At 46.9% G+C, this 26046-nt stretch overlaps 8 protein-coding genes across 8 annotated transcripts; 6 read left to right on the top strand and 2 right to left on the bottom strand.

Annotated features, from left to right (window-relative positions):
• The first annotated feature begins 450 nt into the window (after window positions 1-450).
• On the top strand, window positions 451-9394 carry LOC131261031 (endoribonuclease Dcr-1). Its single transcript, XM_058262916.1, has 9 exons — window positions 451-1620; window positions 1685-3212; window positions 3520-3819; window positions 3910-4149; window positions 4217-5648; window positions 6228-7591; window positions 7666-8811; window positions 8879-8985; window positions 9072-9394. The coding sequence occupies exons 1-9, from the start codon at window positions 953-955 to the stop codon at window positions 9241-9243; spliced, it is 6957 nt and encodes a 2318-aa protein (XP_058118899.1). The 5' UTR covers window positions 451-952; the 3' UTR covers window positions 9244-9394.
• A 286-nt stretch (window positions 9395-9680) lies between these two features.
• Window positions 9681-10758, top strand: LOC131272732 (uncharacterized). Its single transcript, XM_058274566.1, has one exon. The coding sequence runs from the start codon at window positions 9785-9787 to the stop codon at window positions 10250-10252; it is 468 nt and encodes a 155-aa protein (XP_058130549.1). The 5' UTR covers window positions 9681-9784; the 3' UTR covers window positions 10253-10758.
• A 216-nt stretch (window positions 10759-10974) lies between these two features.
• On the top strand, window positions 10975-15664 carry LOC131260853 (probable serine/threonine-protein kinase fhkB). The gene is made up of 3 exons (XM_058262690.1): window positions 10975-11106; window positions 11185-12494; window positions 13638-15664. Exons 2-3 carry the CDS (start codon window positions 11435-11437, stop codon window positions 15050-15052), a joined length of 2475 nt encoding a protein of 824 aa, XP_058118673.1. The 5' UTR covers window positions 10975-11106; window positions 11185-11434; the 3' UTR covers window positions 15053-15664.
• Window positions 15665-15939: 275 nt separating this feature from the next.
• Window positions 15940-17730, top strand: LOC131266781 (myosin-M heavy chain-like). Its single transcript, XM_058269428.1, has one exon. The coding sequence runs from the start codon at window positions 16055-16057 to the stop codon at window positions 17240-17242; it is 1188 nt and encodes a 395-aa protein (XP_058125411.1). The 5' UTR covers window positions 15940-16054; the 3' UTR covers window positions 17243-17730.
• Window positions 17731-17929: 199 nt separating this feature from the next.
• LOC131266790 (diphthine methyltransferase) lies at window positions 17930-19229 on the top strand. Its single transcript, XM_058269439.1, has 3 exons — window positions 17930-17999; window positions 18060-18680; window positions 18739-19229. The coding sequence occupies exons 2-3, from the start codon at window positions 18101-18103 to the stop codon at window positions 19203-19205; spliced, it is 1047 nt and encodes a 348-aa protein (XP_058125422.1). The 5' UTR covers window positions 17930-17999; window positions 18060-18100; the 3' UTR covers window positions 19206-19229.
• Window positions 19230-20891: 1662 nt separating this feature from the next.
• On the top strand, window positions 20892-23651 carry LOC131261373 (zinc finger MYND domain-containing protein 11). Its single transcript, XM_058263391.1, has 7 exons — window positions 20892-21095; window positions 21161-21951; window positions 22021-22246; window positions 22319-22841; window positions 22918-23002; window positions 23069-23224; window positions 23307-23651. The coding sequence occupies exons 1-7, from the start codon at window positions 20954-20956 to the stop codon at window positions 23427-23429; spliced, it is 2046 nt and encodes a 681-aa protein (XP_058119374.1). The 5' UTR covers window positions 20892-20953; the 3' UTR covers window positions 23430-23651.
• A 20-nt stretch (window positions 23652-23671) lies between these two features.
• LOC131261372 (uncharacterized) lies at window positions 23672-24172 on the bottom strand. The gene is made up of 2 exons (XM_058263390.1): window positions 23986-24172; window positions 23672-23907 (listed from the first exon to the last, which is right to left on the bottom strand). The coding sequence occupies exons 1-2, from the start codon at window positions 24075-24077 to the stop codon at window positions 23781-23783; spliced, it is 219 nt and encodes a 72-aa protein (XP_058119373.1). The 5' UTR covers window positions 24078-24172; the 3' UTR covers window positions 23672-23780.
• Window positions 24173-24217: 45 nt separating this feature from the next.
• On the bottom strand, window positions 24218-25701 carry LOC131261371 (pyridoxal phosphate phosphatase PHOSPHO2-like). The gene has a single exon (XM_058263388.1). It carries the CDS (start codon window positions 25116-25118, stop codon window positions 24366-24368), a length of 753 nt encoding a protein of 250 aa, XP_058119371.1. The 5' UTR covers window positions 25119-25701; the 3' UTR covers window positions 24218-24365.
• Between the last annotated feature and the right edge of the window lie 345 nt (window positions 25702-26046).

Below are 26046 nucleotides of genomic sequence, written 5' to 3'. Positions count from 1 at the left end.
TTGAAAACGATTTATTCAAACGGCAGGGTTAAGCTGTCGATACTGTAGTGATGGGAATGGAAGCTCCGAGAAGAAATCGAATCCTCAACCGAAGAAGATGAAGATCTAAATCGTTTCATTGATCAATAACAACAAAGGCAATTGCATTTTCAACGCGTACTTGTTTTTAGCAAGCGTCGTTCGATCCCCATTCCCCCGTAGATCGATAAGATAACGGATTAATTTCATGGAATTGGGATCGTTTGAAAACTCTCTGTACGGCTGCTGTTGGCTGCTCGCGAGAGGTAAACAAAATTTCAACCAACTGTCAAAAACATTCCAACGGTTTTTGGCTCGCTACATGGTATGCTGCGACCTCTTTTCCATTGACTTTGGGAGAACCTGTCAACGAGTTTGTTTACCTTTTTGATGTGTTCCTACCGCCACACCGCTTAGCAGCCGTCGGCTTGCTCGTGAACTTAAGCTTCCAGTTTTGAGTAGGTCAGTAAATAGTGGTTTACTAACATGGAACATTTCGTAACAGAAACATGTGTGCTCATGCACACAGGTTGTTGCAGCGTCCCGTTGCAACCATGACGGCGCAATTCGGCAGCGCATCAGAGCGGATCCTTAGCGTGTACGGGGTTCCAGAAATAGTTAGCGAAAAGTAAGGTTACCTCAATCGCATGGTGCGCAAGTCAGATAAATCCTAGTTGCCGCACATTTCGTGCTGTTTGAGTCAACCAAGCGGACCACGAGTTCTTGTGATCTGACAAACGGAAGGAATTATTCCTCCCGTGGACGGCGGGTGGACATATGGCTATTATAGCCGGTCCTAAAGAACGAGCCCCTCCATTGGAGTTCGGATAGAGTCGGTACCCCTCTGATTACGAGTAAGGGAACAATGTGTTCGACTTAGCGTAAGAGGATTTACCCTGACTAACATAATAGAAGAAGAAGAAGAAGAATAACCATGACGGCTCATCACTGGATGGATGGAAACATCCACACCACCGCCTTCACACCGCGTGAGCACCAAATAGAGTTGCTCGCGATGGCGCGTGAGGAAAACCTGATCGTCTGTCTGGCCCACAATTCGTCCAAGGAGTTTCTTGTGGTGAAGTTGATTCAATCGTTGCGCTCGGAGAGAGTTCAACCGGGGGCATCGGGGAAAACGATTTATCTGACCGCTCGTATGGATCGCACCCAGCTGGCCACGATGGTTTCCAACCTCACCGATTTGTGTGTGTTCAGTGTTGATTCGAGCGTGAACGAAGGAACTGCCACCGAGTCTTCAGATCCCCCGCTTGCAGAGATAGGAGCTGCGGACGTTCTATTTTTCGCCAGCGATTGCACCCTACTGGACCATCTAAACCGGGGCATCGTGCGGGTGGAAGACATAAGCTTGTTTGTGGTAGACGAGTGCCATAATATCTACAGCCACCCGGAGCTGTGGGAAATTTGTGCAAAGATAGAGCAGAGTTCGCACGCACAGACCAAGCGCACCAAAATTCTTGGTCTCGCCGGCCCACTGCACGGTGCAGGTTGTGCACCGGAAAGGCTTTCTTGGGAACTGCACTATCTAGAAAAGTGTTTGCGGGCACGTATTGAAACCGCCAGCGATATCACCAGCGTGCTCAGGTAAATTGTTAAAGGTTAGTGATTTGTATGTTTTCAACTAAACACAGTCCACTACCGGTTCCAGGTTTAGCACCAAACCCTACGAATTGATCCTGGAATGCCGTCCAGTACACCAATCGAACTTAACACGGCAGTTGCGATCGCTGGTAGGGCGGCAGATGGTTTTCTTGCGCGAGCATTGTTTCGATCCGCTAGCCATGTATGGGCTCGACGGAGATATCGACAGTGCCGTGAGTGAACTCGACACGGAGAACGATGATGAGGAGGCCGAACTACGCCGTGAACTACGTTCTATCCCCGATCCAAGGGCAGCACCGCTTTCCTACCTCCAGCAGTATCTGGACCTGCTGGACGAATTCGGCCCATGGGGTGCAGACAGGGGTGCACTGGAGCTGCTGACGACCATCGAGAAGGAGAAAATACGCACCCCGTACGAGAGACACTTTTTGTTGCTATGTATGGTGTCCACCGTGTTCGTCCAGGTCCGGGCCCTGGTGGCGTCGGTTTTTGTCCGATATGCTTCCGAAATGGAGCGAATAAAACACTACTCCACGCCGAAAGTTCGTCGATTACTGGAAGTGCTAGGATGGTTCGGTGAACAACGAAGCCGCCCAAAAGATCGGAATCAGGCGGGAATGTTTCAGCACTACCAACTTCAGCAGCAGCAGCAGCATCAACAGCAAAAATTATTTCCTTACTGCTTCTGCCGGCAGCCCAATTGTAAAGATCTCGGAAAACTCTACCACTCGTTTGAGGGACAAGTCGGAGATGTCGGAGAACGGATCGACCGTTTGATGGACCACCTACGATCCGTTCGTCAAACCACCGATCGGTTGATGCAAAAATACCGAACTTCAAGTACTGGCATATCAGAGGCCGGTACGGGCGGCATTCACCAATCGCCACGCCATGGGAATGAAGGGCGCACGGGTAATTTTCGTAGAAGACGTTTCGCCGGTGGAGGTACGGCCGGGGGTGGTCCTCACTGGGCCCAACATTACCATTCGCAGCATAAATCCTCCGACGCCACCGATGCACTGTGTGGGTTGATATATTGTAACAACCGCTCGATGGCCCGCATCCTTTACGTGCTACTGTACGAAGTCTCGAGATCACAGCCCGGATACGAGTTTATCAACGCGCAGTACACGGTGGACAAGATGGTTGACCCGCAGACTGATCCGCAACATGCTGCCCTCGAGCACCGCAAGCAGGAGGAAGTTTTGAAACGCTTTCGCATGCACGAGTGCAACCTGCTGATCGGTACGTCCGTGCTGGAGGAAGGCATCGAGCTACCCAAGTGCAATCTTGTCATCCGGTGGAACTGTCCTTCCAACTATCGCTCGTACGCCCAGTGCAAGGGACGAGCGAAAGCACCGGGAGCATACCACATCCTTTTCGTTACTCCAGACGTGACTCACGCCGAGCCAGAGGAGAGTATCGAGGATCACCCAACGGACTGTGATGAAGTGATCGAAGAAGATACGATAAACGGTGATGAGGCAACCATGGATGCGAATGATCGCGAGCTGGTGGAACGATCCACCGATGCCATGATCGAGCGCGTTGCGATTTACAGAGAAGTTGAAAAGGTAACAGAACGTGTTCTGTTCATTTATCTTACGTGTTGATTGCACCTTTGACAAATTATGTAAATGTTCCTTGAAGTAAGAGTGGAATGGATTGGCATTTTTACGACTGATCAACAATGATTAAAGACAATGATTCAAAAATCCCTGCTGAAAATGCTGTAGCCGCATCTATGCAAATTCTTACACCGCACTCAACCATTTATAGGTGGATGAGTTTTTTGTTAGATATTTTTGTTCGTACAGCGGTTAGACACCACATGTCTCTCTTTATCAAAAACGATCGTATTCATCCTCAACCCTCCCTCAGCTTTTACTGGCCAAGTGCCGCAACGGGGAACCTGCAGAAAGAGAATTGAAGCATGCGGACTGTTTTAACCACTGCCTGGAAATATACCGACCAGGGAAAGGCTCCGATGGACCCTCTGGCGCCCTGTGGCTAGGAAATGCCATCCAAACGCTCAACAAATATTGTGCCAAACTGCCCAGCGACACCTTTACCAAGCTCACACCCATCTGGCGCTGCGCGACGACCGACCGCAACGGTCACAAACTGTTTCAGTACACCATCCGTTTGCCGATCAACTCGCCGTGGAAGGAAGATATTTTGGTGCGTCCATATGTGATGCTTGGTGGTGGAAGAAAGTATGTAAATGCTCTTATTCTCTTGCGCTTCTCTCTCTGTCCCCAAATTCTACAGGGACTACCAATGCCGACGGAAACGCTAGGCCGACGGATGGCGGCGTATGTAGCCTGCCGGATGCTACATGCTGCCGGTGAGCTGGACAATTCCTTTCAATCGTTCGGCAAAGAGGCGTTCCGTGCGTTCGAAGCGGACTGGGAAAACTTTGAGCTGGAGGAGTCGGACGCGAAGATACTGACGGACAACAGTGATCCGCGGCCGGGAACAACGAAACGGCGGCAGTATTATTATAAAAGGGTAAGTAGGAAAAACGGTGGCAAGACGGTTCAATTGTTCCATTTTCATGTTTGTGGCTCGTTCTTAGATTGCATCCGTGTTCAACGATTGTAGGCCCCAGGTGGACATGTGTGCCTACCTTTACCACATACGTATGGAGCTTATCTGTCCCATACCGGAGGAGCAGAATACACGCGGGCGCAAGATCTACGCCCCGGAGGATTCCCCACAGGGGTTCGGCATACTGACCACGAAGCTGATTCCGAAGATCAGCTCCTTCCCAATATTTACCCGATCGGGGGAGGTTAAAGTGTCGCTAGATCTCTGTCCGCAGCTCATGCGACTGACCGAGTGGCAGCTAGAAATGGTCAACCGTTTCGTTCAGTACACATTCACCAAGGTGCTGCGATTGCAGAAGAGCCTCATGCTGTACGATGCGAACGCGACGGAGAATTGTTTCTTCATCGTTCCTACCATCAAGCGGTCGGACGCGCCCAACGGCGATGATACGCTCGGTGGTCATGCAGGCGACGTAACGGTGGACTGGGAGTTTGTGGAAAAAATTGCCACCAATGTGCATCGCAGCGGGCCAACGTTCATACCGGACGAGGCGCGCAAGGGTTACACGTTCGACGTGGGCAAGTTCCGCGATGCAGTCGTGATGCCGTGGTACCGGAACCGCGATCAACCGCAGTACTTTTACGTGGCGGAAATTTGCTACCATCTGTCGCCGAAAAGTACCTTCCCCGGTTCGAACTATGCCACGTTCGAGGAGTACTACCACCGGAAGTACAACATTCACATACAAAACGTACGGCAGCCGCTCCTGGACGTCGATCACACCAGCGCCCGGTTGAACTTTCTCACGCCCCGGTACGTCAATCGAAAGGGTGTCGCGCTGCCGACCAGCTCGGAGGAAACGAAGCGTGCCAAACGGGAAAATCTCGAGCAGAAGCAAATACTCGTGCCCGAGCTGTGTACGATACATCCATTTCCGGCCTCGCTGTGGCGTGCGGCAGTCTGTCTGCCGTGTGTCCTATACCGTATCAATGCACTCTTACTAGCCGATGAAATCCGGCGCCAGGTTGCGCGGGACCTACGGTTGGGGCGCGAGAATGTGGACGATTTCGATGGTGGCAAGTTTCAATGGCCGATGCTGAGCTTCGGCTGGAATCTGGCAGATGTGCTGCGCAAAACGAAGGAACAGAAAGTAGCCCAAGGACAGGTAGCAAACGGGGCAACGCCAGATGCTGTACCGAATGAGGAGAAGGCACCGATCGTCGTACCAAATGAAGCACCGGTAACAAACGAACAAACGCAGGATACTGATATCACTAAAAGTAGCTCTAACGTAGTAAAAGAGAATTGTGTGGCGTCTGAGGATAGTCAGAGGGTGGAAACAGACGAACAGACTGCGGCAGCACCGGGTGAGGACGAGTCACTACTGGAGATTGGAATGTGGTCGAACGAAATGGCTGCCGGTGTTGGCACAGGTGATGTTAACGACACGAGCGAGGTTGGTAAGTAATTGTGAATTATGAACACCTCTTTTAACACACTTTCGGTCATTTCAATAACCGTTAATTTGTTTAAATAGGGAATCTCGTGCACTAGAAGAAAGTCAAACCAATCCATCATTTCTGCAAAACAAGTAGAAGATCGTACCGAAGCTTATGACTTCCACGTGGATGCTAAGCATGGTTTCGATTCAATTTCGTCTCAAATTCTTTTCCATTTGACGCTCTTAATATATGCGAAGTGCCTCTTGTATTGTGGCCAGTCATTGCGATATTATTAATATTTTCTTAGGGGCAGAATTATTAAATAACTATGGTTTATGGTTGGTTTGTAGAATGGGTTTTACAAAATTCTCTTAGGCGTTATGTCTTCAGCGCTGCGTCAAAGAGTGATACTGTCTAAAACTTTTTTAAATTTCTATCAGATTGCAAGAACCGATTGGATTTTCTACTAATGTATTGAATGATAAAATTGTTCAAGACTCGCATTACTTGCCAAGGAAACAGAAGTATCGATATCTTATAGAAGTAATAAATTTGTTTTCCTTTTCCTATATCTTACACATTGGCATCTTTTGAAAGAAGCAGGCAGAGGAGCTTCATCACCGTCGTTCCTGCGTTACGATTCTGATTGCGCCAGCAACAGCAGTGGTAACTACTATTCCTCCGAAGAGTACGACGACGATGAGGACGACTACCTACTCGACGACCCAGGAACGGAGGAAGATATCGGAGCACAACCGTCCGAAATGGTTGCTTCGATTGATGCGCCGACCGCGTGCAACGGAAAGGTGGGCAGCGCCACTCAACAGGACACTACGGTGAGCGCCGGTAGCCGGTTAAAGATCGAGTTTAAATCGGAAACGGTCGCAGAAGCGATCGACTCCGAGCGCGACCTACAGCGGCAGCGTACGCAACAAAGCATTATTCAACGGTCGCGACTAAACGAGCAACTGTATCAAAGTTCGAAAAACGCCATCGATGGATTCAGCTGCTCACCGGCAATCGATCTGGCCAACGAAGACGAGCGGCGGCAGGCAGAGGAAGCGTTTGCGAAAGCGAAAACCCACACCAAGGACATCATTCGGCTGCACGGCGCACTGGTGCGCTGTGACGAACCACTCTCGGGACGCCACTGGCGGGCAAAGGTAGACGAATGTGAGGCAAAGCGACTGGCTGCCCTGATGGACGATATGGGAGGGAGCCCGTTCGTGGAGTTCGTGCCATACATCGACGAGGAGGAACTGTTCGAATTACTCGTTCGCAACGGAAGCGTCGGTGAACGGTGGCTTCGACTGACCGATCTCTACCGGTTGAACGAGCGATTCTTTCCCGAAAGGTACAACGTCTTCCGTGGCGGTTCTCCATTTGATCGCTTCCTGGTGGACGCTACACAGGGCACCAACGAACGACCCCAAGCAAAACAGATCGTTTTAACCATAAGCGATCCTTTTCCTGCTATAGCAGCCGGTCAGACGGCCTGCAATTATAAACCAAAGCCTTCGGCCTTACAAGAACGCACCGTCAATATTGAAATGACCAATGGTAGGTACAGTGCTGAGGTAGCTCAAGACGGTGGCTTCAGCTTCGACTATCAGCCGGACCTCGAACATCATCCAGGTCCCAGTCCCGCCATAATTCTGCAGGCGCTGACCATGTCGAATGCGAACGATGGCATTAATCTAGAGCGGCTTGAAACGATAGGCGATTCCTTTCTAAAATACGCCATTACGACCTACCTCTACTGCCGTTACGATAACGTACACGAGGGTAAGCTGAGTCATCTGCGCTCGAAACAGGTTTCCAACCTTAACCTGTATCGGTTAGGACGCCGAAAACGACTGGGCGATTGTATGATAGCGGCTAAATTTGAACCACACGATAATTGGCTTCCACCGTGCTATTACGTCCCGAAAGAACTCGAGCAAACGCTCATCGATGCGAAGGTAAGAAAGGGCCAAGAAGGGGCCTAGGAGATTAATCAGTGCACGGTATTCATATAATTTGTTGTTTCTCATAGATTCCTGCCTGCCATTGGAATCTAGCCGATCTTCCAGACATTAAACGCCTGTCGTGCGCTGAAATTTGTCAATTGGTAAAAGATAGGGCTCGCGCCAAGCGGATCGAAGAACACGAAGTGGTGCAAAACGGAAGTGAGGCGGATCAAGAGACGAATGACGACGAAGACGAAGATGAGGATGATTCGGTAGACATTGGAAATGAGGACGGGTCGGACTACTATTCTTGCTTCATTCCGTACAATCTCGTCACGCAACACAGCATACCGGACAAATCGGTTGCGGATTGCGTCGAGGCGCTAATCGGGGCCTACCTCATCGAATGTGGTCCTCGGGGTGCTCTACTATTTATGGCGTGGCTCGGAATAAGGGTGCTTCCAATTCTGGATTCCGAACCCACAAGCCATCAAACTACGATGACCCGCTATAGTGAGAACGAACCTGCTTCCTCCATAATGCAGTACGGACACTGGGTAGCACCGCCATCGCCGATGGTACGAGCCAACATAACGTTTGGTGGAATCGTGGCGGGCGCTAGCGTAACGGTCCAGGAACTCGCCCGACTCCTCGAGGGATTCGAAGCGTTTGAGCACACGCTCGGATACACGTTCCAGGACCGATCCTACCTACTGCAAGCTATGACGCACGCATCCTACAGTCCGAACCGATTAACAGACTGCTATCAGCGTCTAGAATTTCTCGGTGATGCCATTCTGGACTACCTGATCACACGCCACCTGTACGAGGATCGTCGACAACATTCCCCGGGTGCCCTGACCGATCTTCGCTCCGCGCTTGTCAATAATACCATCTTTGCGTCTCTTGCCGTGCGGCACGGATTCCACAAGTACTTCCTTCATCTTTCGCCCGGTCTGCAGGAAGTTATCGACCGGTTTGTTCGCATACAGCAAGAGAACAGTCATCGAATAACAGAGGAAGAGTACTACTTACCTGACGAGGACGATGATTTGATGGATACCATCGTGGGAGGCGCAATGGATGGTGATGGAACTGATGGCCGTTCAGTCGGCCATGGTACGGGCGAAGCAGAAGACGTTGAGGTGCCGAAAGCATTGGGCGATGTATTTGAATCAATCGCAGGAGCTATCTTTCTCGACTCCGACATGTCACTCGACACTGTGTGGAAGGTAAGAAAGAATTAACTAAGCAATCCATGCGAACTAGTGAAAAAATCTTTTTCTCTTACCTATTTAGGTCTACCGTAAGATGATGGGCCCGGAGATAGAAAAGTTCAGCAGTTCGGTACCGAAATCACCCATCCGCGAGCTCCTAGAGATGGAGCCAGAGACGGCCAAATTTGGGTACATTTATTTCCACACACTCACATTGTGCTAGTAGAACAAAATTTGATTGATACTTGTTGTTTGTGATGTTCGTATTTTTACAGTAAACCGGAAAAACTGGCCGACGGTCGACGGGTGCGTGTAACGGTCGAAGTGTTCGGCAAAGGCACGTTCCGAGGCATCGGTCGGAACTACCGAATCGCAAAGTGTACGGCAGCTAAATGTGCACTGCGACAGTTGAGGAAACTTGGATATAGTAGCCATAAACGGAGATAGTTTGACTTTCGGGGAATCAAAGGTATCGCCATAAAAACATTCCTTTATTTTTAAAAACATCAAATATCTATCTGTAGTGATCTCAATTGTGTACTTGTATCTTAAGACATTTGTAATTTATATCAATAAGGTATTCAAATAAGATTAATAATAAAAATGTATTCACGGATCACGTATATAGTTCTAGTAAAAGGTCATGCTCATGCGAAATATAGTAGAATAATGGTAACCACACATGATTCCAGATTTTTTAAAACCAACGAGTCCCCACCAAATTGGAAATATAATAATTTATGAACCACATTTCGTAGCGGTTTGTCCCATAAATTTTAAAAATACCATGGGGACCATTAGTGTCAAAATTGTTTTTTTTATTTTTTGCATCGCCAATGTCAAAATGCGTTTCATTCCAATACCTGAATCAGTGCAATGCATACCTTGTTGTAGAGCGCTGCAAGCTTTAGGATATTTTCGTGAAGTTTTCGATACAAACAATCGTCATTTTCATCCTTCGTCTGAAACTAGTGCATCCGCGAAAACGATGGACTACGTCGACATACAAGCCGTAGAATCGAAACTGACAGACGTGACTGTGACGCCGATACCAATGATTAAAAATGCCCATTCCAGCAGCAGCGGTGGCAGCGGCAGCTACAATAGCAACAATACAGCAAGTATCACCATAACGCCGCAAACAAACCATCGCAGCAACAACCACAATTCGATCGCCGTAAACGACGGTACGTCGGGGCCATTAGCACTGACGGTGGGGTCGAACAACGCCGCGAATCTGGTGGCACCGGTTACTACCTTCAACCATTTCCCAAACAATTCGGGCCTTTCGAAGTACGCCCAGCTGCTGATGGTCATCGAAGAGATGGGGCGCGACTTGCGCCCCACGTACTCCGGAAGCCGCAACTCGGCCGAACGGTTGAAGCGCCTTATCGTGCACGCCCGCATACTGGTACGGGAATGCTTGGTTGAAACGGAGCGCTCGGCAAGACAGTAGATCCGCCCTGGAAAGCGCTCTCGCTCTGTGGCTCTTCAAGTGCATTCGTCTAGATTATTTGCTCGTTGTAGGATATCAAAACAGCAGCAGCGTTTGTTAACACACATAGTACAAAACAGCAGTTTCATAGATGCAGGCGTACTGTAGTCGAGCGTGTATAATCAGTTAACGTAACGACAGCACAGTTGAGAGCAGCCTTAGGAAATAAGATAGACTGTGTATTTACTGCCCATTCTGAACACTGGCCCTCGGGCATTAGTTTTCGGCTGGGTAAAGTAAACCATTATACGGAATAACCAATACGAAGCATGTATACAGCAAGATTTTGCAACAAGAGTCAAATCAAGATTATAATGAAATGTTCTCTCTTTTTTCTACAAGACATAGGAACGTATTAAAAGACGATAAGATGTGTAGCCTTTACCTATATACAAACGGTCGATTGTACTGTAATTTGGATAAAGATGTAACAGAAACAAATAAAACCATATTTTAAGCTAGCGTAATGTTAATCGAACCATATTTGTTCTGCATTGTATTGCACAAAAATAGATATCGCCTACTGTAGCACATTTCCGTACTGCATTGTAGCGTGATAAATGGTCAAGCATCAAGCAATATGTTATAAACGCTTGTCGTTGGACGTTTTGCGCGTGTCGCACACACACACACATCTTAACACATCCAACTTAGATGCAGGTTGCTTGACGTTTGCATCGATGGTAAAAAGCAAATCGATTGTGATGTTATTGTTCATTGGACAACCAGGGACACAGTTTTCCATTTAGGATATCCATTTAGTATAATTGCGGTACAAGAAATCATTTCGTACAAGTACGGTTTGTGCCATGTTGGTAAGTGATGCGAAGAAGAATAGTGTCGATGGCGTTTGTACAAGGGTTCAACAGTGCTCTTGTTTCCTTTCAACACAGGATAGAAAGCACAATGCTGTGACCAGAGGAATAAGGTAAACAAATGCGCATTTACGATGCGTATTTGATGGTTGTAAGCGAGATCAGAAGAGACAATCGTAAAACATTCGTTTCGACCTGTACCAATCTTTGCCGAATCAGCAAAGAACGCTCTATGTTTGATGGACGCATCTTGCCCAGTCACACCTGCTCGGACCTGTTTTCATAGTGCAATATCAACGCAACATCGTCGTGGGATTGTTCGAACAGAATGAATGCACCGTATCCGCCACCAAACACCTGCTACACGGACATTAAGCAGGGCATTCTATCGTACACCTTGCCCATACGTACCGAGATTAGCGATATTCCTGGGCCACCCATAAGCCTACTGCCCGTGGCGGAAAAATCCCCGCCGAGCCAGAACAGGAAGAAGCGCCGGGCGTACGTAAACGAAAGCGAGGAAGCTCGCGCCAGAAGGCTGGCTAGAAACGCAGAAAGGATGCGCCAGAAGCGTGCCACCGAGACGGAGGAAGAGTATCGCCGCAGGTTGGCGAAAAATGCCGAAAGCAACCGACGGAAGCGTCAAAATGAGACTGACCTGGAACGTACCATACGGCACGCACGCAGTGCTGCCCGAGAGCGTCTACGACGGGCGATGGAAACACCGGAGCAGCGCGCGGTGCGATTGGCAAAGCTGGCCGAGAGGATGCGTGTCTCGCGGGCAAACGAAACACCGGATCAGCGAGCAATGCGGTTGGCAAAAAACGCGGCGAAAGCAAAGGAACGTTTGTTGAAGGAATCACCAGAGCAGTGGATAGAACGGAAGCGGAAGAAGGCTGAATACGCACGGCGAAAGCGAAGCGGAGGCCCGTTGAGCAGCTCCGCCGGAAGTAGTAGTAGTAATGATGCCGCTGTGCACAGTGCACTTACATCACCTGAACTTTCATTCAGCCAGGTGTCGAGTAGTCACAGTTATGTGCCGGATCTTGGCCATTCGTCTTTGTCGGTAGCAGGTACGGCAACGCCACCGGATGTTAAAGATATCAAGCTAATAGCATCTCCCAAAGGCCAGCAGGATCCCCAGGCACAGCTTCCCGAACAAATCTACAGCACTCCGCAACTCTCTTTCATGACGACGGAGTTAAAACCACCGGAATACTTACACAGCGTCCAGCATCCGGTGACTACATTGCAATCAGATCTTTCATGCCCTAGCAATTTGTACAAGTTTCACATTTTACCCTATTCTATTCCGCCTGGTGCAGTTTCGGTTCCATCGAGCACTAGCGGTCTGCAACACCCCGGCCACACCGACTATAAAAGTAAATAACTGGCAATTGGAAGCAACCGCGCATAACTGAGCTGCTACTAAGCGAAGGGACTGGAAGACATGCTACCACCAGTTGTGGTAGATATAAGAATATCAGCTACATTAACGACATTTCTTTTTAGCATGTGCAAAAGCGAACACAAACAGCAGTAGGCAATATATAACGTAATTAATTTTAAGAAAATCGTACGGTCGTATTTTTTTTTCATTTAGCGTACTAAGCTCGATTTTGTTGTTTTTTAATTATTTTGTTTTACCAACAAGTAAAGCTGAAGAGTCAGTAATGCAAGTAGAAAGATTTGTTTGTTTTATGCTACTTGGAATAGTTGGTGGAACGAAACTATTGTAACATAATTGAACCTAAATTGCCAACATATTTGAAGAGCAACTTAGTGCTTAAGCTTAGGGCATCAGGTAAGCTATGTTTGATTCTGCATGGTTGGTTAAACCGGTATCTCTATAACTAACTTTAGCTTTTTCGATAGCTTTACTGGGTCTAAAAATCTTCTAATTCTCATCAAGGATCTATTCAAGGAATGAAATTTTCCAGAAATGGATATTGTAATGCAAGTGAAAAATATCACAATGCTGGGATTCTTAAAACATAATGGTGAGATGACACAAACAGAAGTTTCGCGAACAAAGAGTAAATTCAAGAGTTGCATTTACTAAACAGTAATTCGACACGGGTCCTTCTTCTTCTTTTATTTTGCACTTTCTTTTGTCTATCGGGAGCGTTTCATGAAAGAAAAAACTATCGTAAAAATTATAATCTGTAGCTACAACTGTACTGTTTTCAAGGGAGTATATTGATGTTAAATTAAATTTTTGTTTTCTATTACAATTCTGGAATAAACGGTATCAAAATTAATGTTTCTTTTTTTTATTTAGTAAAATAAAAGCCTATCATCTTTTCTTGTGCATTACTGTACCACCTTGACATTTCTGTCAAGTGCTCAGTGGACCTTTCCGCACCCGAATGTAGACGCAGTGGCAAAGTATGTGGTTGTTTAGAAATTGATCAATTTCCCCTAGGTGGTGGGTGGAAGTGAAAGAAGAGCTAAATTGCAAGTTCTGCCAAAGTTGTTATTGATCGAAAAAAGTGCGTGTTGATAGCAGGAAGAATCGTGAAAGTATTGAGGTGTTTCTACCACCCAATACCGAACTTACTCCTCTGACGATTGCGAACATCGGTATGTTAGAGGAGTAACGCATCGAAATATGAATGGATTTTTCCAAATAAATACATACTACAATGAGTTTAAGCAAGAACCTGGTGCTGCATATGCACCAGCACCGATCCAACAGCCGAGCCAGCAGCAGCAGCAGCAGCAGCAGCAACAACAACAGCAGCAGCAACAACAGGAACGTCTCGTCGGGCGTGTGGTCATCGAGCAGCCGCCTGTGAGCCAGCAGGGCAAACCAGAAACATCAGCTAAAAATCAACAGCGGTTTTTGCACGAAAGTGAAGAGGCCCGAGCGAAACGATTGGCCCGCAACGCTGAACGGATGCGCCAGAAGCGTGCCGCCGAAACCGAAGAGCAAAGCCGCAAGCGCATGGCCGAGAACGCGGAGCGTATGCGAAGAAAAAGAGCCTCCGAATCAGAAGAAGAGTATCGAACCAGGATGGAGCGAAATGCGGCGTTCAAAATGACCGAGGAGTATAGGCGCCGGTTGGCAGAAAACGCAGAACGCAATCGGAGGCGCCGACAGAACGAAAGTGAGCTAGAGAAAAGCATAAGGCGGGCCCGAAGCGCCGCCCGGGAACGACTGCGAAGGGCAATGGAAACGCCGGAACAGCGTGCACTACGGCTGGCAAAGCTCGCCGAAAGGATGCGCATGACCCGTGAACGGCTTTGGAGGGAGATCGAAACACCAGAACAGCGGGCAGAACGTTTGGCGAAGCTTGCGGAACGGATGCGCATAGCACGAGCGAACGAAACACCGGAACAGCGTGCGATTCGGTTGGCCAAGAATGCCGCACGTGCCCGGCAACGTTTTCTCAACGAATCTCCAGAGCAGTGGATAGAAAGGAAGCGTAAAAAGGCAGAGTATGCCCGGCAGAAACGAGCCGCAGCAGCTGCTCTCGGAGCCAATGGGGCACCATCCGCAACCAGCACAACGTCCCAGAATCCGGGCATCATGCAACAGCACCAGCAACCATCGATGGACTCATGCACTTTCCCAGGCCAGGCCCCAGCAACGTTGCCAGAAACGATACTGCACACAACGATCCCGCTTGCCACGGGAAGCACTTCGAATTCAGCTCCTGCATCGACTTATGTAATGAACGTAAAGGATGGTAGTAAGCTTGCGATTTCGACAAAAACTGAACAAACTGCATCATTGCAGCTACACTCGGAACAAGTGTACCCCCCGCCACAGGTATTATTTAGTGGCGTTGAATTTAAACCTCACGAGCTGCTGAACGGACAACATTTAGCCATGCAAACGGACCCAAATTGTCCCAGTAATCTGTACAAGCTGCACCTTTTACCGTATCCATTCGGTTCGTCTGCTTCTGGAGACCAGTCCACAAATTACAAAAATAAGTAGAAACAAAAAAATGTCCCTGGCTATCGAGAACATTTTATCGGTGCAATCTGATCTTAAAAGTAGGGCATTATGAAAGCTATTCCTTCGTAGTTGAAAGCAGGCGCAGAAGGCAATCCAGCATGGTTCCACATTCTTTTCATTCAAGATATTGTGTAAATTGTAATTTACTGTGTGGAGTGAATTTTTCATTGCGTAATTTTGTGCATTATTGTTGCGTTGCTTCTACTCCCAGATTAGTAGGTTCGAATTTTCTCTTACTGCATTGGCTAATTACATTTTGTAATGTATTTTACGTATGAAATAATTTAAATTCAGTGTTTTTCTTTCGTTTCCGTCCTAAGATCATTGGAAGATTGTTTCATCTTGGTTTTATTCTAAATTACTTTAAAATGATGACCGTACGTAGACATTTACATCAAGGATGCTGATAATTTGAATCAAATACCAGCTATTGGTAAATCAATTTTCCATCGGGTCATACAAAAGTGGAAGTCGTTAAGATTTTCTTAATCATAAAAATAATGCGAGATTTATCAATATTCTTTCATCGATAAGTTCTAAGGGCTAAGATTCGTAATAAAAAAATTAGAATTCGTCACATTTATAAGTAGATTCTTTCATTTAGATACCATAATAAAAAGAAACTACGTTAAGGTGCAATGAACAGAAAAGTTTGTCTCTTATTGTTTTGAAAACACTATTTCAATCTGTGTGATAATGCGTCATCGGCAACTGATTGGTACGCTACTGTTCAGAAAAATATGTTCCTCGAACATAAGGAGATCTTTCAACCCATGCGTGTAAACAAGCTAGATGCCATTCTAGGAAAATATCAATACAAACTTCCCCAAAATGTTGTTTTGCATTCTCTAGAGGTAAAAGTTGTTTTGATAAGTGCTCCCAGTGGAAAAGTTAATGTTTCATACAGAAAACTCTACAGCACCGCACTTACCATTCGAGTTCCATCCAGCCGATATGTGCATCGCATAATATCGAACAAATATGAATGGATTCTTTCAAATAAATCAGTACTATAATGATATTAAGCAAGAAGTTGTGGTCCCATATACAGCAACAACAGTAGCTGCCTCATCCACTCTACCGCCAGCTGTACAGCATACGCTCCACCAGCCAGTGACCACGGTCAGCGATGAGAGTTCGGTAGATAAAGCGGGTAGCCTGACCAAAAGCCAGCGTCGGTTTCTTCATGAAAGTCCCGAGGCACGTGCAAAACGATTAGCTCGGAACGCCGAGCGGATGCGCCAGAAGCGTGCCGCTGAATCTGAGGAGGAGTATCGCAAGCGTATGGCCCAGAATGCAGAAAGGATGCGAAAGAAGCGTGCTGCCGAAACAGAAGAGGAATACCGCAGACGGATGGAAAAAAACAGCGAAAGTAAGTCGTGTGAGGAATACCAGATGCGTTTAGCTAAGAACGCCGAACGTAATAGGCTGCGGCGGCAAAATGAGACTGAATTAGAACGCAGTTTACGCAGGGCCCGTAGTGCTGCCCGCGAGCGTCTCAGGCGTGCGATGGAGACACCGGAACAGAGGGCCATCCGACTAGCAAAGTTAGCTGAGCGGATGCGTTACTCCCGGGCGACGGAAACCCCGGAGCAACGGGCGCATCGTTTGGCCAAAAACGCTGCCAAGGCCAAAGAGCGCCTACAAAACGAAACACCCGAACAATGGATTGACCGGAAACGAAAGAAGGCCGAATATGCCCGCCAGAAACGGAGTGCAGCCGCTGAAGCCGCTAAATTGGGACTCTCGCCGACCTGCAGCTCATCAAGTAGCACCAGCTCTTCCACCAGCCTCAGCGTATCTACGAACGGTGACGTCGGTTTCAGTCAAGCACCCAACACCACGTACAGCCTCGACCCGAACCAACCTATCACGCAGGCATCTATCGTCAGTTTACCCACGGCAACGGTAGACCTGAAGGATGTAAAGCTAATAGCACCGCACAAGGTGGTAACACAATCGCTTCAACTGCCCGAACAAATCTATGCCACATCGCATATCCCGTTCACTGGGGCCGACCTGAAACCCCCGGAATTTCTAACAAACACCAGTCACCACGGACAGACCATCGTGCAGCCTGACCTGTACAAGTTTCACATTCTTCCGTACACGTTCTCCCCTACGGCCGGAGCCGTACACCCTACACAAGCAGATTATAAAAGTAAATAGCTGCGGTGTAGTATCTCTCAACCAAGATACTCCCTTACATTTATCGGTGAAGCTGTAAAGTATTAAGTGATCTGCTCATACAGATTGAAGCTTAAAGAAATTTCATCAAAATAAATCTTCAATTGAGTGTAGAAGCGAGTGGCTACCAACAATGTGCAATGCAGAAATGCATTTGTAAACTTTCATTTTGTGTTCCATAGCCTGCTAGACGTAATATTACGACGTGTAATAAGTTGAATGCTCGAAATGCAACTGAAGAAAACCAGCCGGAACAAGAAAAGCATATGAATTAGTAATGCATTCCAAACGGTCACCAATTTAAGTATCGGTAACAACGTAACCTCAACGGGGTAAATATAGCAAGAACACAATAGGGCACAACATATGTTTGTCTTTCGAACAGTTTTCACTCGTAAAAAAATGAGTAGTAATGTGTTTTACTCTAGTCACGTGTTGGCAGAAAATAAAGTTGAAATAAACATATAAGAAGCTTCAATAAGACTGGACTCTTTTTATAGAAAGGCTGAAAGAAATCTTCTCTTTTACGACAACTAAAAAAATAAGGGATCAGCTTGTATTCAAATGGATATTAACAGCAGTATGAATTGGTAATCTAAGCGATCGACACGGATGTATAGCTACCGCGAGAAGTGGATACATATTTTTAAAAACATGTTTTACAAGTGACAGCGATGACCACAATCATGGTTAGATTGTCGTAAAGTGTAGCGCCGGTTTCCGACTGCGTGGACCATAGGTATGGGAAATATATTCTAATGTATTTTTCTAGTTAAAAGGACAACATCTTTCCTTTCAGCTAGTTTATGTTTCTCAAAAAGCTAATTGCTTTATCGAACGATGGTACAGCTTGGCTTCAAAACGCTTGTCTCGTATGATACCGAACAATCGGCCGATTCAGTCGAATGGTGTCCTCACGAAGGATGGCAAAATATATTTGTCTGCGGTACTTATCAGCTCGAACGCGACGATGCCACGTCAACGGCTAACCGGGAGGGTAGAATTCTTCTACACAAGTATGATGCTGATGGTCCGGAACCGCTAGTCCTACTACAAACTATTCAGCGTAAGGCTGTTCTGGATCAAAAGTGGAATCCCATCTACACGGATCGACTAGCTGTAGCTGGGGCTGATGGATCAGTTGCCGTTTATAGGCTGGATCTGGCGGAAGACCCGCGACTTGAGCTGCAATCATCAGCCATCCTACGAGGCGAAGAGACGGATGGCCGTAACATATTGGCGCTGGCCCTTGAATGGAGCTCCGATGGTAAACGACTCGTTGCTACTGATTCACATGGGTGTGTAGAAGTATTCAGTTTTGGCGATACGGCTCTGCTACCCATACACAACTGGAAAGGACATGGCTTCGAAGCATGGACATGCACGTTCAGCCAGCACCATGAGGATGTCGTTTATAGCGGTACGTTTAGATCCCACTCCGCTTGTGGTGATGATCAATGGGGTTTTACTTCTTTCAGGTGGAGACGATACCTTCCTTTGCGCCTACGATATACGATGCCCAAAGGAACCTGTTTTAAAAACGAAAAACAAAAGCCATACCGCAGGAGTAACCTCTCTATTGTCTCCGAAGCACAAAGATCATGCTTTACTTACGGGTAGTTACGACGAAATGATACGGATCTTCGACGACCGGCAGCTGAAACACAATGTAGCCGAGCATGGGCTAAACGGTGGTGTTTGGCGTTTGCGATCGAATCCACAAGGACATCCGGAAAGGATTTTGTGTGCTTGCATGTACCATAACTTCAGTGTGGTTGAGCTTACGACAAACGGTACTTTTGAACTTATTGGAGAGTATGGAGAGCATGAAAGCATTTGCTACGGTTGCGATTGGCAACGTATAGAAAGCAAGGAAAATGTCAGGAACATTATCGCGACATGTTCATTCTACGATCATAAATTGTGTGTTGTTGAAGTAAGTTAATCTTAGCTGAATACGTAAAACCTTTCGAACATTTACATTCGTTTTGATATCATTTTAAATAAGTACACCTGGGTAATGTTTGAGATGATGCATTCGTTGGAGGACTCCCTAGGCAAGTTATCTTTGGAAGCCTCCGAATCAGAAGAGTATCGAACCAGGATGGACCGAAATGCGGCATTCAAAATGACTGAGGAGTATAGGCGCCGGTTGGCGGAAAACGCGGAATGCAATCGGAGGCGCCGACAGAACGAAAGTGAGCTAGAGAAAATCATTAGGCGAGATCGAAGCGCCGCCCGGGAACGACTGCGAAGGGCAATGGAAACGCCGGAACAGCGTGCACTACGGCTGGCAAAGGTCGCCAAAAGGATGCGCATGACACGTGAACGTATTTGGAGGGAGATCGAAACACCAGAACAGCGAGCAGAACGTTTGGCGAAGCTTGCGGAACGGATGCGCATAGCACGAGCGAACGAAATCCCGGAACAGCGTGCGATGCCGCACGTGCTCGACAGCGTTTTCTCAACGAATCTCCGGAGCAGTGGATAGAAAGGAAGCGTAAAAAGGCAGAGTATCCCACTCCGCTTGTGGTGGTGATGTTGTGTAGGCACCTTGGGCGCGCGCGTAACGCTTCCGCTCAACCCTGTCCTTGTTGACTGGGTTTTCGATGTGGAGAGTCCTTGCCGTGGAGCGCTCGAGAAGATCGGCCCCGAGCTCTCTCGCTTCCCAACCTCGCACGGGCACGGACGTACGGCAGCGCTGGCCGCAATACACCGGATACACACACACGCGCGTTATAATTTTAACTTGTAACTTTGTACGTAATTAGTAATAAAGTTTTAATCATTTTATGTAAACCAACAAACCATAACAGGTGATAAACGGGGTTTTACTTCTTTCAGGTGGAGACGATACCTTCCTTTGCGCCTACGATATACGATGCCCAAAGGAACCTGTTTTAAAAACTAAAAACAAAAACAGTACCGCAGGAGTAACCACTCTATTGTCTCCGAAGCACAAAGATCATGCTTTACTCACGGGTAGTTACGACGAAATGATACGGATCTTCGACGACCGGCAGCTGAAACACAATGTAGCCGAGCATGGGCTAAACGGTGGTATTTGGCGTTTGCGAACGAATCCACAAGGACATCCGGAAAGGATTTTGTGTGCTTGCATGTACCATAACTTCAGTGTGGTTGAGCTTACAACAAACGGTACTTTTGAACTTATTGCAGAGTTACTATTAGCTTCAACTCAATCACAAGACTGATGGTTCAATCCTTTTCGTGTTTCAATGTCTATTTTTTTCCTTCTTTTTCAATATGCAGATCCATCTCGGTTCAGTAGTAGGCCATCGATCTTCCTATTTTCGTTGCCAACTATCTAGCGAATGATTTCATTTTTAATTTTTCGTTGCCTCGCATTTGAAATTCATTCGTTTATAATTTGGATCAATTCATTCATTATTATTATTATTCTATCTATTCATCTAGCTCGGTTCAATCCCTACATATGTTTCACAAGCTAGTTGGCAACATATATTTTTACAACTCTACTTAGTTCAAAAGATTTGGAAAAAATCAACAATTGAAAATGTCTAAATTGAGAACCGCTGTGACTATGAGTCACCCTGTGCAAATGACGTTTTTAAAACAATTGTCAGATACGAAGGTCCGTCAGGTAAACAACGTATTCGTACCGGTGGCTGTTTCAACATCTTTCTTTAAGAACACATTCGCTTTTGGGAAATGTGGACTAATGTACTGTTTGGTATCCCCTGCGAGGGGATAAAAATAATATGGAACTTAATTGTTACCACACCAGGCGAAGAACTGGAGCACAACAAGCTCGTCAGGCAGCTAGTCAAAGAGGTGCCATCTGCTACTGCAGGTAAGGAACAATGGATAATGGCGTCCCTCAAACGAGTTAAATTGAACTATTTTGGATGTTTACAGAACTTTGCGAGAAGTACATTGAAACCGCGTGCGAGCAAAGTCTTATTCGGCGGGGTAGCAGATCAAATCGCCGTGCCAAACGACGACCCTCCATAGTGTACACTCTTCCGTTGTGGGAAGAGTTTGAATTTTCCGAACTGCAACCAGATTTCTGGTGCTATGAATGCCATTCAGCAACAGGGAACCTTTTGAAATGCGAAGATTGCCACAGGTGCTTCCACGACTGCGAACCATGTCGAATGACGATCGAGGAGAAACTGCTCGACTTGGAGCAATTTGTACACAAAAATAAGCGAATCACCATATCTTCCTTCGGTGCCAAATCTCCCGTCGCTTTCCTTCGGCGCCAGTCAGTAATGTTTCCGCTGGACGAAAGCAATGTTTCCACTACACAAAACAACCACCAAGAAGAAGACGACATTACTTTTGTAGGAAATCCTTCAGTTTCATCAGAAGTGAAACGCGAATTCTTGGCGGAACCGCAGGTGAAAGAGGAAGCGAACGATGTGAAGATACCGTTCATCATCGATGACGATGTACCGAAATTTGTAGGCATAGTGCGCCCGCCAAACCGCCGACTGGAGGAACGCCTTAATACATCTTCCATCAAACCTGAAGTAAGTGACATTGTCGATCCTGCTTCCCAGCATGCGGAGGAGCTAGAGATGGTGAACCGTTTTTGCTATGCGTGTCGTTTGCTGAGAAGTAAAGCAGACAACGTACTACCACAAGTAGGGAAGACGGAATTGAACTATTTACTTCAATTCGTTTTCGAGCAGTACAAATCCTGGGTAAGTCAGTTTTGTACCGCGGTGGTAGTGGTGGGACTGAAACTTAACTAATTTTTCAATCTTTCACAGCTTCAGGAGGACACGTTTTCGCTGAAAAAAATGGGCAATGGCAAGGTGCGTCCGACTCCAGCCTGGGAGCGGAAAACCATAGAGGTTTGTAAAAAGATGTTCCTTCGTCAGCCGTTAGCATTAGCAGACATCCGCAAGAAGATCGCGGACGAAAGCTATAACACCCTGGACGAATTCCACGTGGACCTGCTAGATGTTGCGCATAACATAGCGATCGTGCATGGCAGTGCGTATGATTATAAGAAGAAAGGTTATACAAGTTATTCGCCTTATACAAAAACAATATGGTCTATTGCAGCATCCTCTGTGGAGTACGATGCTATGATGTATATGCTGGCAGATTGCGTATACGATTTGTTCGAGATTCTCCAATGTCCCGATTGCTACCGCCACTCGAACGAACAGGTTGGGCCGGACTTTTTCACCCGACCGTGCCGTACCCGACATGAGCTGGTGTACGCAAAGCAGAAGTCCTTCCAGTATTGGCCGGCCAAGGTTATACGCGTCGTCAATAACAAATATGATGTACGCTTCTTCGGTGATAAACATCCACGGGCGCTAGTCGATGCGAACTGCGTGAAGCCGATCGACACCGATCCCAAGGCGCTGAAGATGAACATCAAACAGCAGGGCCTTCAGCTGGCAATGCATGAGCTTCTCAAGCATCAGACGCTTTTGGATGGACCACGGGAAGCGTATGCTTTTGGTTCAACACTTCAAGCACCACCGAGCAGTTCCAATGTTAGCACAAACATCGTAAATCGCCTTGCAACGATTAACCACGCATCTTCTTCTCCCGCGAGGCTGAAAATACCGCAGAGGTATCATTAATTAATTTTTTTCCCCCGAGAGGTGTTATAACATTGGGTTTCTTTTGATTTTGCATTCCTACTGTAGCAGCACCAACGGAAGTTCCCCGGCAGGTCCACTCCGACCACGAACAAAGCAAAACCTAAAACGAACTATGATCACTCCTAACAGGGTAAGTTTGATAGGAAATAGTTGCAACTAAATTTGAGATTTAATTTGTTTCAAAATTTAAATCCAGTTTAAAACACTTCTGGAGGAAACGCATGAGCCGGAAGAGGTTAAAAAAATTGCACTAACTGCACTCGAGGAGTGCGAGCAGCGAAACGAACGACAATTGGAATGGTTGAAACAACGGCATCTCAAAGAAATTAGGGAGATTAAAACAAAACAATGGGTATGTAAAGGCAGTGTCGTTGATTTTTGAATGTAGATAACAAAAGGCGTCTTTTTCACATTTCTACACCCTTTCATTGCAGTGCATCTTCTGCCAAGAACTGGCGACTATTCCATGCTGTTTGAATGCATGGTACTGTTCTCTAAACTGCCAGGCACAGCACCGGCCAGTGCATGAAGAGCAACATCGGGTGGGTTTACGATAATGCTCATGCCATCAGGGGTAGATCATGCCGTTGGGAAGATTAAATTAAAGAAAGGTTCAACTTTTATTGTAATGGCGCTACAAGGCAGCGTAAAACAAGCCTTAGTTTCCCTAGTTCAAATAATTATTTCTTTATTTTTGCTTTACGACACCAAACAGTTTATGAATTTGAGTCTTTGAAATGAAAATAAAAACTAAATAATAAATGAACTCTCAAATGCAATGCTATGTTTCATCCTTGCAGCTGAGTTTATTTAAATCTACGAATATCCTAACTAAAATACATTCTAGTTGATGATACAGTTTTATTCCCAAGTGTAAAGCTTCGACTACCGGAATAGCTTGCCACAGGTTACTGTTGGAGCTCTTTTCTCGCCGTACCAATGGAGCCGCTCGTTGCCATTTCGTTCCCTGCACCCGCAAGCTCCTTCAATCGTTGCCTTTCAACATCCCGTCGTACTCCTTCGTGCAAACGTTCCCTACACACCGGGAAACCAAGCGATACGCACGGGTTACTTGATCCAATGTCTTTGCAAATATGGGTTTCCTATGCTTACCGATCGGCTGCCTGGCTGTAGTGTACGTACGCTATGAGGCCACCACTCGCAACACATGCAGAAAGGAAAGTTAATTTGGCCGCTGTGGACATCGTCTGGTTCTGGTTGTGATCCGCGGTACTGCACAGCCGTGTTTGACGTTTCTAGAGGAAGTGTGTAAACATACTCCCCTGACAACCACCTCCCGCCCCCTTCAAAGCTTATGTTTTTAAAAAACAAACACAAATTTTATATTTTTACAAATTGAAAAGGTAAACAAATTTATTCCATCACGCGTACACGCAATTCAACAGCTATCCCAAATTCGTATGCAATAGCACTAGAGCGAACGAAAAGAATCGTAATAAACCTAACGTTTTACAAAAAAAAAAAGTATGTCTTCAGTTCTCGAGTTCAGTCCAAATGAGGTCGCTCAGCTCGTACCCATCGGTCCACTGTAGCACCTTGGCAGTGTACTTGTGTTCCAGCTTTCCGATCGCACTTTGCAAGGCATCGTAGCACGCATAACCACGTCTTGCGCAGGCGAACCCATTGCTGGAAAGCCGTAACATCGGGCAAACATCGTTCTTGCCATCGCCCGCGTAGAACACTTTCTCATACTCAACGTTCCTTTCGTCGTGCTGGCGGCGTAGGAACTGTTCTAGGATTTTCCCTTTGCACAGATTTTTCGAGCTCAGCGTACACTCCGTCTGGTGATGGTACGGTCGCAGCTCGAGCAGCCCATTACTATCGAACTGTGCCGGATTCGTGAATACCGTGTGTATATACCGTCCAATGTCGTTGAAATCGTTCCAGAGGCGAATGAATTCCGAGTTGGAATCGCTTATGATGATTACATGAAACCCCCTGCGCACCAGGTTGGCAATGCAGGCTTTCATTCCCGGCACCTCCGGGATGCCCCGAATGGCAGAGCCGATGTCCATCGGTCCGAAGCCGCCCTGGTGCAGCAACCGGAAGACACGCTGCATGTACGGTATCCAGCCGCACGATCGAAGTATGCTGCGAACATCCGGCGGAATGCCCTCGGGACCGAGCAAATCGCGCACGACGATGTCGGTATTATGCTCGCAGACCGTATGATCAAAGTCTAGCACGACCAATCGCTTCAGTATCCGTCCGTTGCTGGAAAACATCCTGACATTCCGTTCCCGTGTTGACGCCGTGTCTTCGAGGGCTGCCGTTTTTCGTTAAATGTTGGACCGTTGTCTCACTGTATCCTTGAATCGATCGGTTGCGGAATCGATGCTAGTCAATCGATTGATCAGAACCGTTTAACACTAAGCAGCTTTTTAAACCGTCCTACGATATTTAAAACCTAGTGTATCGAACGATCTAGTAGTCCACTCAAACACATATCAATGAATGCTCGAGTTGTACTCGATAAACTTGGCGCGAAGGAAGAGAATCATTCAAAGCGCAACATTTCTACTTCTCACCCCGTCAGCAGCGGGTTGTTCGCGTTTGCCGTGTGCTGCTGCTCCCAAAAGTCCGCAAGATTGATGCTTTCCGTCGCCGTTTCGGTCGTCGCGGGGGAATCCGTACGGTTCTGTGTGTCGGTCGCAACCGCCCCCAAAAACGATGGGATGGCGTTCTATTTTAAATGAGAAAGTCCAATATCATCAAGCCGAACGAACGACGTACGACGTGCTCTCGTAGCGCGGGGCGCATCGTAGTAACCCGTAGGGAAGAGGAACGTTTTTATCAACAATAACACACCGTATACACTACTGACAGTGCGGGCGTTGCACGGGCAGCGCTAACAACAAACAAACTCGCGGGGAGAAAGCCACTCCCCTGTCAGGGGTGCACCGTTCATTTAGCTGTCGGGGTACTGTTTTGTACGGGTCATGTTTGAGCCAAAAACTTCTAGTATCATTTACGTTTTGGCTTTAAATTTAACGAGTAACACTAGACAACTGAAGCGAGGAAAGGAACACGGGGGAGGGGCGGGCGAAATAAAAAAAAATCCACAAAATACGGTGTGTTCCGTAGTGTGTTACATGTTGGTAACGTATCGTATTAATGGATAAAAATATCAACCAAATGTCCTGAAATCGTACA

Source organism: Anopheles coustani, chromosome 3 (assembly GCF_943734705.1).
Source record: "Anopheles coustani chromosome 3, idAnoCousDA_361_x.2, whole genome shotgun sequence".
Classification (NCBI taxonomy): Eukaryota; Metazoa; Arthropoda; class Insecta; order Diptera; family Culicidae; genus Anopheles; species Anopheles coustani.
Note: the sequence above shows the minus strand (reverse complement) of the source record. Positions and strands in the feature narration are given on the sequence as shown.

What these genes read in the sequence shown, in the direction of transcription:
- LOC131261373 (XM_058263391.1), top strand. Translation starts at nt 20,954, where the DNA reads ATGTGGACTAATGTACTGTTTGGTATCCCCTGCGAGGGGATAAAAATA. An exon ending in AGGCTGAAAATACCGCAGAG is followed by an intron (nt 22,842 to 22,917) that starts GTATCATTAATT and finishes TTCCTACTGTAG; the next exon opens with CAGCACCAACGGAAGTTCCC. An exon ending in CTATGATCACTCCTAACAGG is followed by an intron (nt 23,003 to 23,068) that starts GTAAGTTTGATA and finishes ATTTAAATCCAG; the next exon opens with TTTAAAACACTTCTGGAGGA.
- LOC131266790 (XM_058269439.1), top strand. Translation starts at nt 18,101, where the DNA reads ATGGTACAGCTTGGCTTCAAAACGCTTGTCTCGTATGATACCGAACAA. An exon ending in TGAGGATGTCGTTTATAGCG is followed by an intron (nt 18,681 to 18,738) that starts GTACGTTTAGAT and finishes TACTTCTTTCAG; the next exon opens with GTGGAGACGATACCTTCCTT.
- LOC131261371 (XM_058263388.1), bottom strand. Translation starts at nt 25,118, where the DNA reads ATGTTTTCCAGCAACGGACGGATACTGAAGCGATTGGTCGTGCTAGAC.
- LOC131266781 (XM_058269428.1), top strand. Translation starts at nt 16,055, where the DNA reads ATGAATGGATTCTTTCAAATAAATCAGTACTATAATGATATTAAGCAA.
- LOC131261372 (XM_058263390.1), bottom strand. Translation starts at nt 24,077, where the DNA reads ATGTCCACAGCGGCCAAATTAACTTTCCTTTCTGCATGTGTTGCGAGT. An exon ending in TACAGCCAGGCAGCCGATCG is followed by an intron (nt 23,908 to 23,985) that starts GTAAGCATAGGA and finishes CCCGGTGTGTAG; the next exon opens with GGAACGTTTGCACGAAGGAG.
- LOC131260853 (XM_058262690.1), top strand. Translation starts at nt 11,435, where the DNA reads ATGAATGCACCGTATCCGCCACCAAACACCTGCTACACGGACATTAAG. An exon ending in CACCGACTATAAAAGTAAAT is followed by an intron (nt 12,495 to 13,637) that starts AACTGGCAATTG and finishes GAAAGTATTGAG; the next exon opens with GTGTTTCTACCACCCAATAC.
- LOC131272732 (XM_058274566.1), top strand. Translation starts at nt 9,785, where the DNA reads ATGGACTACGTCGACATACAAGCCGTAGAATCGAAACTGACAGACGTG.
- LOC131261031 (XM_058262916.1), top strand. Translation starts at nt 953, where the DNA reads ATGACGGCTCATCACTGGATGGATGGAAACATCCACACCACCGCCTTC. An exon ending in GATATCACCAGCGTGCTCAG is followed by an intron (nt 1,621 to 1,684) that starts GTAAATTGTTAA and finishes TACCGGTTCCAG; the next exon opens with GTTTAGCACCAAACCCTACG. An exon ending in TAACGACACGAGCGAGGTTG is followed by an intron (nt 5,649 to 6,227) that starts GTAAGTAATTGT and finishes ATCTTTTGAAAG; the next exon opens with AAGCAGGCAGAGGAGCTTCA.